Source organism: Cyprinus carpio, chromosome B25 (genome assembly GCF_018340385.1).
Source record: "Cyprinus carpio isolate SPL01 chromosome B25, ASM1834038v1, whole genome shotgun sequence".
Taxonomy (NCBI): Eukaryota; Metazoa; Chordata; class Actinopteri; order Cypriniformes; family Cyprinidae; genus Cyprinus; species Cyprinus carpio.
In genome coordinates, this window is record NC_056621.1 from 22,826,697 (window position 1) to 22,840,278 (window position 13,582).

Sequence of the window (13,582 nt, forward strand, 5' to 3'; positions counted from 1 at the left end):
CGCATGTGCTCATAAAATGTATATGCTCTAAAAATCATAATTTTGCATGATTTCTGTGAGGGTTAGGTTTAGGGGGTGGGGTTAGGTGTGGTCATTCGAACGAATAAGCCACCTAGTAAAATATGTACCAATTACTGTGAGATCGGTGTAAAAAGTCCACACGTTGTATTTAAATAAATGGCATTTTGATTGGTAATGACGTTATACGTCATTTCATGACGACAGACGCAACACGATACTCTCATTATTTTTACTTCCGCTAGGGGGCTTAACTTTAAATATAGGTCGTAAATATAGGTCGTAATAAGGTGCTTGCACAAACGACCCATATGGTCGTTTTTTGTTGGAGGACAGGCTCATATATATATTGTGGCGGGAGAAGCAAACGACAGGCACAGTGGGTGTAGCGTCAGGCATTGGAGAGGCTTTTATTAAGTTTCAGCAAACTGCTCAACCTTTGACTTTTCTGTCCAGAGCACATTGTTCCAGACATTTAGTCCTCATGCAGATCAGACTAGAGCAGATGGATCTGATATTCAAATGTTAATGTAGGTAAATAAATAAGTACAGTTCATTTTAATGACCGTATGCCATAATCTCTGGAAAATGTGTTACTTGAAGTCATTGTGTTGTTTGTGATCCTCTCATCAGCAGCTGCAGTGTCTCTCAGCTGTATCAGTGCAGTCACTGTGACTCTGACTGACGGAGGTTTTTGTACGACTCTTTATCACTGTGTGAACACAGCACTACTAGGACAGTGTACACTCATACAGTAATAATCTCCTGTATCTTCAGTCTGGACTCCACTGATGGTGAGAGTGAAATCACTGTTAGATCCACTGCCACTGAATCTAGATGGAGTTCCAGTGTAACGGTTTGTTGCATCATATATGAGGAGTTTAGGAGCTTCTCCAGGTTTCTGTAAGTACCAGGCTAAACGATAACCATAACACACTCTACTGCTGGTTTTACAGTTTATTCTGACTTCTTGTCCTTGAGCTGCTGTTATTAATGATGGACTCTGAGTTACAGTGTACTGTCCTCTACACTCTGAAAGAAAGAACGACAAAGAAAATTTATGAAAAACTGTAAATGTTTAATATTTTACACTTCAAAGTATGAATAATCTTTGTTAAAATGTTACACAAACCTTGAGCAAACAGTGTGAGAGTCCAGATGAGGATGATGTTGTTCATTGTTGTTGTTGTGTCTTGTGTGATGATGAAGATTGTGTTCTGTTCTGTTCTCAGTCATGAAGTGTTAAACTCACAGCACTATAAACACTCTCAGAGCACTGAAGCATGTGCTGACGATGCAAAGAAGTGGGCAGGATTCACAACAGATTGAGCTGATAACAAACTCATATACACTGTTATAGAACTAATAAACTTAAATTCTCACAAATATCATTTTTTTTTCAGAAACAAGTTTTGAATCATTTGTGTGACAAGTCATTTTTGTGGATATGTCACTGGTTTTTATTACAGTGGTTTATACTGACACATATCAACATGAACGCAGCATCTGACAGAAGTCACTGCAGAAATATCCTCTTCACGGGTGTATTTCTCCCCCATACAGTTCTCCCACAGCCAGCAGTGTCTGATAACAGGATATTTACTGAGACAAAGAAAAGTAATGTTCAGCAGGTCATGTGATCTCAACAAGAGACTCAGCTGCTGCAGTTACTGCATGTCAACAGAGCATCCAATCACTTCAGTAGTTTCCAGCAAAGATGAATGACTGCCGTACACTCAATATTGCAACACACTATAATATGAATATTATTAGGAATTGAGAATTAATAATTTTCTGTGAATCATGATGATTGAGCTGCAAATGAAGAACAGAAACATAATTATGAGCAACTTTATGAGAAAGAGGTCAAAGGTCATCTCGAAGGTCATAGATCAAATACAGGTCTTTTAAAAAAGTCTTATATCAGCACATCACAAGAGATTGAATGAGAAATATAGGATTGAATCATGTATTGTAAATGACAGAATAAAGAAAATAATAAACTCTTCATCTGATTATGAAAGATTTATATTGTTAATCAAGCAAAAACAAACATTTTTAAAAGTATTTTGTGTATTTTGTGTGAAAGAGATTAATTCTTGCTTTTTGAAAAGCATTTTGCCAAATCTAAATCGAGTGTTTCTGCTATCAGTGTGTTGAAGTGTTTCTCTCTCTGCTGGAGTTTGTGTTCACTCGAGTGGAATAGAGGTTTTTGTACGAGTCTTTCATGAGATTGTATCACTGTGGTGGACTTTCGGTGGAGGAACTAAACTGGTGCTCGGTAAGTCTGTCTTTTTAATTGTTGATTAAAAACATACAGTTTAGCGCATACTAAATATTTTTAAAATTGAAACAAAACTATTTTTGTAACAATGAATATAAAAAATACACATGTAATCTAAAATATTAAGATTATTGGTAACAATTTATTTTGATGGTCCTTTTTGAGTATTCTGTAGTAACGTTGTACCTACATGTCAACAAACTCTCATCAGAGTATTAGTCGACTGTCTGATTAATATCTGATAACTCTTTATTGTGATGGTCTCCCAACAGACATCATAATGACTATAAGTAGCTTTGCTTCTTCTTATTCTAACCCTAACGCTACCAGTTTACTAACACTCTATTCACACTCCATTATCACTCTAATGAGAGTCAGTAGATATGTAAGTGCAACGTTACTTACAGTCAACAGAATGTGTTAAATTGACCATCAAAATAGTGAAACCAGGTTATTTGCTGTTAAAAACATGTTTAGATATTTAGAATATATATATTCACTTCGCACAAACAATTCTTGTCTAAACACTTTTTTGTTATATGTATGCAATTTATCAATTTTTCATAGTTTTTTCCCTTTCTTTTCTATGTTGTGTTCATGTATAGCTAATCTTTTTTATTGTAGATGTCATACACAGAAAAAGGAGATTTGATGTTAAAATGTAAATGTAGCAACTTTCTGAAGTTCAGTCAATAATTCTGAATCTCTTTTGCTCATGCTGCTCTTATAGTTCAGTGGTTTAAATATACATAAAAAAATGTGTACTTCTGTACATTTTTAAACTCATTTGATTCAGTTGTTTTCTAATTCTCAACAGTAACATATTCTAACTTGTATTCAAATTATATGTATTTGAAATTAAGTTTGAAAAGTATAAAAAAGATGAGCTCAATATCTCACATAAACACAATGTTGTGTTTGGATGTAAAAAAAAAAAAAAACGTACTGTACTTAAAACAGTCAGTGTCTTAGTTAATTTAGTTTTATTTATGAGACTTGATTTAAATGTGTAAAGTGTTTGTGTAGTTTGTATATTGTATAGACAGTAATATCAGCTGTAGTGATGTTGAAAGATGCGAATGTTGAGATTGTTGTGATTTTGACTGCACTCCTCATGTCTGCTGCTGAAAGTCCTGTTGAAATGCTGTGAATGCTGCAGGGCAGAAGAGTGCTGGAGCTGCAGTGTGTTTTCTCTGTGTTTGTGAATGTGTTGTGTTTGTCTCCTGCAGCTGGTCCCACAGTGAAGCCCTCAGTGTCTCTGCTGCCGCCCTCTTCTCTGCAGATCTCTGGAGACTCAGCCGCACTGCTCTGCCTGCTCAGCTCTTACTCTCCACAGGGGGCGCTGGTGAGCTGGACACTGGACGGCTCAGAGGTCACCGAGGGGGTTGTGACCAGCGCAGAGAGCGAGCAGGACGGCCGCTACAGCCGCAGTAGTGTCCTGACCCTCAGCAAAGCACGCTGGGAAGCTGGAGAGCTGTACGTCTGCAGAGTAACACATGATGGAGCTCCTCATGAGGCCTCGTTCCACAAGAGTCGCTGTTAGTCGCTCGCAGTGCTGATGTTTCTCCAGTGAGCGCTGCTCTCTCCTGAAGATGATCTCATATCACAGTCCTGTGTCAGGCAGGATTCACATGAGTCTAGTGCTGCAGCTGTAGTCATTTACAACTCAATACTGAAAGAGAGCTCTAGTGTCAAAGCACTGGCTGATCTTTCAATCTGCTGTGTTTGCTGCAACATTCAATAAAGCTTCTCAACAAACTCCATTTGTGTCTTACAACATGATTCAACTAACAGATGAAGATGCATGTAGTGTTTGTGCAGGTGCTTTTCAGAAGCTCGATCAGTAGCAGTAAATCTAGTCAAATAAAGCTCTTGGGGTTTGAACATGGTCTCTGGAGACAGAGCTGCTCTATTCTGAGAGGATCACAATCACTCCACCCTGACAATGCAAATGGGATTTTCAGCCCACACTCCCAGAGTCACTGTTTGATTGGTTACATGATCTGAACTGAAACACACCAGTTTCACTTCTGCTGTAGTCCTGCAGCCCAGGTGAAAAATACATGTATTTAAATAATGTTATATGGCATACTTAAATATGATATATTATACTAAATACATATCAAATATATTATTTTGAAACAATAGGTATATTAAGCATATTTGAAGACATGTATAATATCAGTTTTATATATATATTTTAATATATTAAATTGTGTAAAATTGGAACCACTTCAAGTAGATTTAGTGAAATTTAATTGTATTTATTTACAATTAATGTACAATATCTTGACCAAAATACATAATATATTAAAGATCAGTGAAATGCTATGACAGAGCTCTTTTTAACCATTTGTAGAACATTTCAGTTATGCCAAACTATGAATTACATTACTGATTACATTATTGAATATAAGCATCAAAATGCAATTTTCTGAAACAACAACAAAAACTTAAGCTTGCAAATGGCTGAACAAAGAAAGAAACAGAAGAGTTTGTCGCAAGTGGATTGTCACTTCTTTGAGTATGACTTGTATTTTCAGCGGCTGAGGGCTTGTAATTCAGACATTTACATTTACATTTAATCATTTTTTTTTTCACTGTAGTAGACACTGTAGTATTTAAAGACTGCTTTATCACAGGACCTGTGAAAGGGAAAAATAATTGATATAAGATTAACCAATGATTAACAGTTTTGCATCAGTGTTTGAAAATATGTATTATAATTTGCATACACATTAGTATTTTTTAGAATTAAATAATCATAGTTTCATGATCACAGTAATCTTTTTTTTATATATATAATACATTAGAAGTTTATGCATTGTAAGAATACACTTAGACACTTAGAACACACAATAACATATGGCACATGTAGCTATAATGTATTTTTTTGCTGTAGTGAACTAATGTGCTACATGAAAAAAAATATATATATATGTTTTACAAAATACCTTACTTTTGAAAAGCAGATTGAAGCACATGAAATATTTAAAGGGGTCCTATTATGCTCTTTTACAAAGTCTTGATTTCAGTTTAGGACTGGCATAAAGTTGGCTTGACATTGGACGTTCGATATTCGCAAATCTAGGGACCGTCTCTAAAGTTACATGCGAAACTACTATACACTTCTCAAACGTCAATAACATGCAAGGAGAATGACTAACAGTCATGAAAACAACTGTTAACTGTTCATCCAGGTGTCAACTATAATGCACACCTTTTATATTTTTTGATAATTATTAAAATAAACTGTAAATCATATGTAAAATATAGCTACTTCATTACCAAATGGACGTAAACACTAATTTAAAGCTCAATAGAATTTGAACAGAATGACTCACATTCATAAAACATACTGTTGTGTTCATCTAGGTGTCAGCTATAATGCACACCTTTTATATTTTTCATAATTAATCAAATAAACTGTAAATCATATGTAAAATTTTGCTATTTTTTCATTACCAAATGGGCTCAAATTTAAAATATGCCATAATTTGAAGCTCAATAGCATTTGAACAGAATGACTCACATTCATAAAACATACTGTAAAGTGTTCATCTAGGTGTCAACTATAATGCACACCGTTCATATTTTTCATAATTATTCAAATAAACTGTAAATCAAATGTAACATATTGCTACTTTTCATTACCAAATGGACTTAAATGTAGAATATGCCATAATTTGAAGCTCAACAGCATTTGAATAGAATGATTCATGTTCATAAAACATACTGTAAAGTGTTCATCTAGGTGTCAACTATAATGCACACCATTCATATTTTTTATAATTAATCAATTAAACTGTAAATCAAATGTAAAATATTTTAAATTTTCATTACCGAATGGGCTCAAATTTAAAATATGCCATAATTTGAAGCTCAATAGCATTTGAACAGAATGACTCACATTCATAAAACATACTGTAAAGTGTTCATCTAGGTCTCAACTATAATGCACACCATTCAGATTTTTCATAATTATTCAAATAAACTGTAAATCAAATGTAAAATATTGCTACTTTTCATTACCGAAGGCACTTAAATACAAATTTAAAGCTCAATAGCATTTGAACAGAATGACTCATATTCATAAAAAATACTGTAAAGTGTTCATCTAGGTGTCAGCTATAATGCACACCACTCATATTTTTCATAATTAATCAATTAAACTGTAAATCAAATGTAAAATATTGCTACTTTTCATTACCAAATGGACTTAAATACAAATTTAAAGCTCAATAGGATTTGAACAGAAAGACTCACATTCATAAAACATACTGTAAAGTGTTCATCCAGGTGTCAACTATAATGCACACCATTCATATTTTTCATAATTATTCAATTAAACTGTAAATCAAATGTAAAATATTGATACTTTTCATTACCAAATGGACTTAAATACAAATTTAAAGCTCAATAGCATTTGAATAGAATGATTCACTTTCATAAAACATACTGTAAAGTGTTCATCTAGGTGTCAACTATAATGCACACCATTCATATTTTTCATAATTATTCAAATAAACTGTAAATCAAATGTAAAATATTGATACTTTTCATTTCCGTATGCACTTAAATACAAATTTAAAGCTCAATAGCATTTGAACAGAAATGTACTTAGTTCAGGGAAATGTTTATATATATAGCCATTACAATGAAATGAAATATTATATCAATTGCCTCTTTTTATTTTCATTTTAACATATAGATAAACTGGATACAGGCCAAAGATTACCTGTTAGATTTACCCAAAACGAATGATATTTTATGTTTAACCGCTAAAGAGACATCAGAGCCAGCAGCAAATGTCAGAAGGACTAGGCGAGTTGAGACTGCTCTCGGCGGATACATGAGCACTGAGCTCCCGCTGATCGCGTGGAGCTGACCGTCTCTGAAATCGGTGAAACATATTTTTAAATAGGCACTATCTTTATAAATAAACCACAGATTTGAGTTTTAAACAACTACATTCTCGCCTGAAATACTTAAAAAATTATATTTCATGACACAATATCAGTAATATTTAGAAAATTATCCAAATAAATGGTGGTTGAAATCACAATGCTGCGTCAACTCAATCAATAAGCATGCTCAGCACCCAAGTCCCGCCCCCGAAAGTTCCGGAACTTTGAAAAAGTACTACCTCGCGAGCAGGGACTTTCTGAGGGGCATTTTTTTACCTGGAACTTTATGTAGATCCTGGTTCCTGCGGTGGAAACACACCGAGTACCAGCCTAAAGTCCCTAGTTCCTGGGTAAAATTCCAACAGTGGAAGCACGGCTATACTAGGTTGATCGTAATACATATTATTTTTCACATATTTTACATTATTACAACACCTTTCTCTCCAGGCTGCCATGAATGGCTGGAATAGTTCCTGTATCAAATGAAAGCCCGCCTTCTGAAATACGAAATGTGCTGTGATTGGTTGGTTGGGCCAGTGTGTGTTGTGATTGGTTGGCTGGGCCAGTGTGTGTTGTGATTGGTTGGCTGGGCCAGTGTGTGTTGTGATTGGTTAGCTGGGCCAGTGTGTGTTGTGATTGGTTAGCTGGGCCAGTGTGTGTTGCGATTGGTTAGCTGGGCCAGCCTGTGTTGCGATTGGTTAGCTGGGCCAGTGTGTGTTGCGATTGGTTAGCTGGGCCAGTGTGTGTTGTGATTGGTTAGCTAAGCCAGTGTGAAAAAGAAAAGGTAAGTACTAGTATTAGTTGGTTAAGTGCAGGCAAAAAAGATGAGTCTTTAGATGTTTTTTGAAAATGAGTAAAGACTCAGCTGTTCGAATTGAGATCGGGAGGTCATTCCACCAGCTGGGCGCAGTCCAGGAAAAAGTCCGTGAGAGTGATTTTGAACCTCTTTGGGATGGCACCACAAGGCGTCGTTCACTTGCAGAGCGCAAACTTCTGGAAAGTGCATAAGATTGAACAAATGAGCTTAGGTATGTTGGCGCCGTGCCAGTGGTCGTCTTGTAGGCAAGCATCAGTACCTTGAATTTGATGCGAGCGGCTACTGGTAGCCAGTGTAACCTGATGAGGAGAGGCGTAACATGAGCAGTTTTTGGCTCATTGAAGACAACCCTCGCTGCTGCATTCTGGATCAGTTGTAGAGGCTTGATAGTACATGCAGGAAGGCCCGCCAGGAGAGCATTACAATAGTCCAGTCTGGAGAGAACAAGAGCTTGGACAAGAAGTTGGGTGGCTTGCTCTGACAGGAAGGGTCTAATCTTCCTAATGTTGTATAAGGCAAATCTGCAGGACCGGGTCGTTGTAGCAATATGGTCGGTGAAGCTTAACTGATCATCCATCACAACTCCTAGGTTTCTGGCTGTCCTGGAAGGAGTTATGGTTGACGAACCCAGCTGTATAGAGAAGTTGTGATGAAACGATGGGTTAGCTGGAACCTCCAGCAATTCAGTCTTAGTAAGGTTAAGCTGAAGGTGATGGTCATTCATCCAGCTAGAAATGTCACTCAGACAGGCTGAAATGCGAGCAACTACCGTCGTGTCATCTGGTTGGAATGAGAAGTAGAGTTGAGTGTCATCAGCGTAGCAGTGATAGGAAAAGCCATGCTTCTGAATGACAGATCCTAATGACGTCATGTAGATGGAGAAGAGAAGTGGTCCAAGTGGTCCAAGTGATAAAACGAACTCGGGCCGTACAACAGCTTTCAGCCGAGATCGGCCCATAGGGAAAAAGCCGTCTGTCAGCCAGAAGTGTTTTGCAGAGTCGGCGCGGCTCTGGCCCATTATCTTCTCACCGATGCCGAGACTGAACCGACAGAGACGCATTTCAGCCAGAATCAGCCCGAGTGTTATTGCTATCTGGGTAGTTATATATTTACATGTTATAACTTAAAAATTGGAATGCAATGCCTTTTTTCCTAATTGATTTGCGATCAAATCTTTTGTTATGTTCACGTATTAAACTGAGATGATGCGCATCAAAGTTTTAGTGGAAAAAGAGAGTTTCAGACAGTCCTCATCTCTCCGCACATCAGAGCTGACGCACAGTCTGATAAACGCAGCTCAGCTGTGCAGCGAGAGAGAAATGATGGAGACGTAAGAAGAGAAAGTGCAGAAAACACAGCGTCTATTTCGTGCACAACTTGAACAAACTAGAACAGGTAAAGCTGTCAGCTGTGTGAATATTGGCAATATCGTTAACAATTCTCGTTTATAATAATTACTAATATGGCTTCTTCTAAACAAGATCTTGGTCTGTGTTCTTTTAATGCGCGAACTTCATTATTTGAAGTGCAACTGCCGTCCAGTAATCGCAAAAAGCTCTGTGCTTTGTCACTTTTTAATAAAAAGTACCAGCTTTAAAATTATTCCGAATTCATAACTAAATTCAAACAATACAGTTTTGGCGCTCCTTAATGCGGCAGGCGCGGTCGCTTTAGCGCCTCAGTTCAAGAGCAAGTGAACCCATTTAATCTTTCTCTTTACTAATATAGTACATAGTGAACATGAATTAACATCGAAAGATAGGCTATTTTATAAGAGATCCTACAGTACAACTTACTGAAATGTCTCATGTAGGAGGAGCCCAAGCTACACTCAGTGGCCAAGTGATGCTTATGCTCCATGATACTGGTACAGACTCTGTGTAATGAACAATTCTTTGTGACTGTAGATTTCAAGCTGGAAAAGACATTTAGTTCCCACTTTAAGTGAACCTTAGTTCCCAGGTCATCTACAAGATGGATTAAAATGCTGATAAAGTCAAGAAAAGATGAGACATAAAAACATGACAGTATGATTGAAATTTTAAAATGTAAATAAATAAATAATAATAATCATAAAATAAATAAAACACAAACAATCATTTGCACCCAAAAAAATTATCTTACACCAAACAATTTCTCCTTACACGATCCAATTGCTCCTAACCCTACTTCATCCTTTTTACCCCCAATATAAAAAAAAAAAGTCCACCGCAGACCTCTACTACATTTAAACTAACTCTCATTAGACTAGAGTATTAGTAAACTGTCTGATTAATATCTGATAACTCTTTATTGTGATGGTCTCCCAACAGACATTCTACTGACTAGAGTAATTTTGCAAGTACATGTGTAACTTATTCTAACCCTAACTCTACCGGTCTATTAACACTCTACTAACTCTATAATGAGAGTCAGTAAATATGTAGGTGCAGCATTACTTAAATAGTCAACAGAATGTGTTAGATGGAATATCAAATTAAAGTGAAACCCAAAACAGTACATGTTCATGTGCTGAATTAGCAAGCAATGGTGGATGATATAGATGTATCAGACTAACTGATGAAGAGAAAGTCAAGCTCTTATCATAGCCGCATGCTGTGAGCTTCTGTGTAAATATTGTATCAATATCTCCGTTTGAATTGGACTTTGAGCTTGGTAATGTTGGAGATGTTTTTTATGCTCAAACAGGAACATTACAGACTAACTAAAGTTGAAAAAGTGAAAAAGCATAATAGCACCCCTTTAAAACATATTGCAGTGGCCCTACACATTGTTATAAAGTACTTATACATTAAACCCTATAAAACCTGAATCATTTTGCTATCTTCTTACACAAAGTACACATAAAATATATTTTAGGTAAGAGTAAAATTAAAATAAATAAATAAATAAATACACTAAAACTTCACTTAAAGTATGCTTGTGTTAAGAATATGACTTAAAAGCTCAACTATGCATATATTTATATGCATACTTTTTAGAAATATGTTTCAGACAGGACCACTTTGGCAAGTTACTTGAGTTTATTGTAACACAGTTTATCTTTGGAGGTATGGTTCCTTATCGGGGTTCTTGCTCCAAAATTAATTGAACATACAAGAGCTTAAACATTAACCTCCCAGAACCATCAGCTTGGAAATACATGACAATTAAAACACGTAATAATGTCTTTGAAAGTGAACAGTGGTAATCGTGTAGATGTGGCAGTGGGACGTCTATCCTGTAGCTTGGTTATGAGGATGAGTGTCTCTCAGTGGACCTCAGTGAGGTCCAAGCCAACCGGGACTTGAAAGCCTTAGTGATCTGAAACAAAGTAGATGACAACCAAAAGGTGCACGGTAATATGCTCATGCTTATAATGGGGAGGGAGGGTTGCGAGCCATTTGAGCATACTTACTGAGCAGTAGTGCCACGTACTGTATATATGTCCCGTGTCTAGCAGGAGAATGGTAGTGATTGGAGCGATATGACAGCTGACCGCGTCAGCTGATCACAACACTATGCCTCCGTGGCCTGACTGAACTAATGCTGCGCTCGATTAAAATGCAGTTTAATATAATTTAATGCACTTAAAATGAGCATGTTGTGGATACAAATGTAAAATTGTACTTTAAGTATATTTTTAATACATTGAATAGTATATCTTTTGTTATTTTTGGTAAACCCATTACATTTCAAAGGGATAATGTATATGAAAATGTCAGTAAAATCATAAAAATCTATGATCGCAAATACAGATCAAGTCGTTCTGACAGTAATTGTGTAAGAAAGTAAATCTTTCTGTGGGTCAAATGGAAAGCATCACGTCCAGACAGCAGAAGTGACTGAATGCAGTCTGTTCAGTTTGATTGACAGGAATCATATATTACACCTAAAACATGGTGATCATATTAAAACACTGACTCATTCTCTTTAGAAATAAAATATTTCTATTAACAGAAATTATATTGTGTTATGTGTGTTTGTTCACTGATCAGTGTCGTGTGTGATTGTGTTGTAGAGCAGCTGCAGTGTCTCTCAGCTGTATCAGTGCAGTCACTGTGACTCTGACTGACGGAGGTTTTTGTACGACTCTTTATCACTGTGTGAACACTGGATCATTGTGATAACTCTGACAGTAATAATCTCCTGTATCTTCAGTCTGGACTCCACTGATGGTGAGAGTGAAATCACTGCCAGATCCACTGCCACTGAATCTAGATGAAGTTCCAGTGTAACGGCTTGTTGCATAATATATGAGGAGTTTAGGAGCTTCTCCAGGTTTCTGTAAGTACCAGTGTAAGTAATTACCACTATACACTGAACTGCTGGTTTTTACAGTTTATTCTGACTTCTTGTCCTTGAGCTGCTGTTATTAATGATGGACTCTGAGTTACAGTGTACTGTCCTCTACACTCTGAAAGAAAAAAAATAATAAAAAAGGACAATAATTAAAATTTTGCATTTTAAAATAATTAGTGTAATAGTTGTTATGAAAATTTTACTACAAACCTTGAGCAAACAGTGTGAGAGTCCAGATGAGGATGAGGATGTTGTTCATTGTTGTTGTTGTGTCTTGTATGATGATGAAGATTGTGTTCTGTTCTGCTCTCAGTCATTAAGTGTTAAACTCACAGCACTATAAATACTCTCAGAGCACTGAAGCATGTGCTGACGATGCAAAGAAGTCGGCAGGATTTACAACAGCTTGAGCTGCTAACAAACTCATATACTATAAAAGTATAGATTATATAATTTTACATTGAGTAATATAACTTGTTGATCCATTGACTAGTAATAATTGTTGAAACATTTTTATGATAAAGTGATATTTACATTTGTGCATTCAGCAGACCCTTTAAAAGCAACTTACAGTGCATTCAGGCTATACATTGTTGTATAACAGTATGTGTGTTCCCCATTAATATAAACAAAGAAAATCTGAGCCACAAAAACAATGCTCAACCACATATACACAGTAAAATGAAGCATGAATGAACCATCACACAAAAACTGTTGTAGAAATATCCTCACAACACATATTGTATCCATGATTTATTTGTAGTGGACAGCACAGTTTATGGCAGGGCCTCTCTCTGACCACTCTAGTTGACAAAGGTTTGCTACATTTTGATTGGGTCTTGGTAGACGAATATAAGCAAACTGTCCAACGGCGTCAGATAAAGATGCCAGGACAACAGCCAGACACCTCTTGAGGGCAAGAAGAAGACCTTTGGTTCAAAGCCCGGGAAGGACAGGACTTCCCGTTGGTCAAAATGCAGTTTCAGCCCTTCACCACCAACAGACTGATTCCTCAGGTTTTGGCCTGTGACCGCCATAAAAATTCCTTTAGACCTCAGGATGCAGCAGCAGTGGGTGAAACAAAGAGAGATCACAGAGTTCCATCCAAATCCATTCATAACTATGTTCTCAAACCTTAAACTGATGCAAACTACAACACACACATCTTATTCAGAGAAATACATATTCTCAATGTCAACAACGTGTAGTGCAACTTCTAACACAAACTCAACTGTTAATGAACAAATTAATGCATGCATGACAGTTCAATATTTT

The 13,582-nt window shown here is 36.5% G+C and overlaps 1 gene segment (V, D, J or C); it reads right to left on the reverse strand.

The window, feature by feature from the left end:
* Positions 1 to 395: 395 nt before the first annotated feature.
* On the reverse strand, positions 396 to 1,221 carry LOC109102417. The segment is given in 2 exon segments: positions 396 to 1,050; positions 1,151 to 1,221. Coding segments are annotated over 2 exon segments (369 nt in total).
* Between the last annotated feature and the right edge of the window lie 12,361 nt (positions 1,222 to 13,582).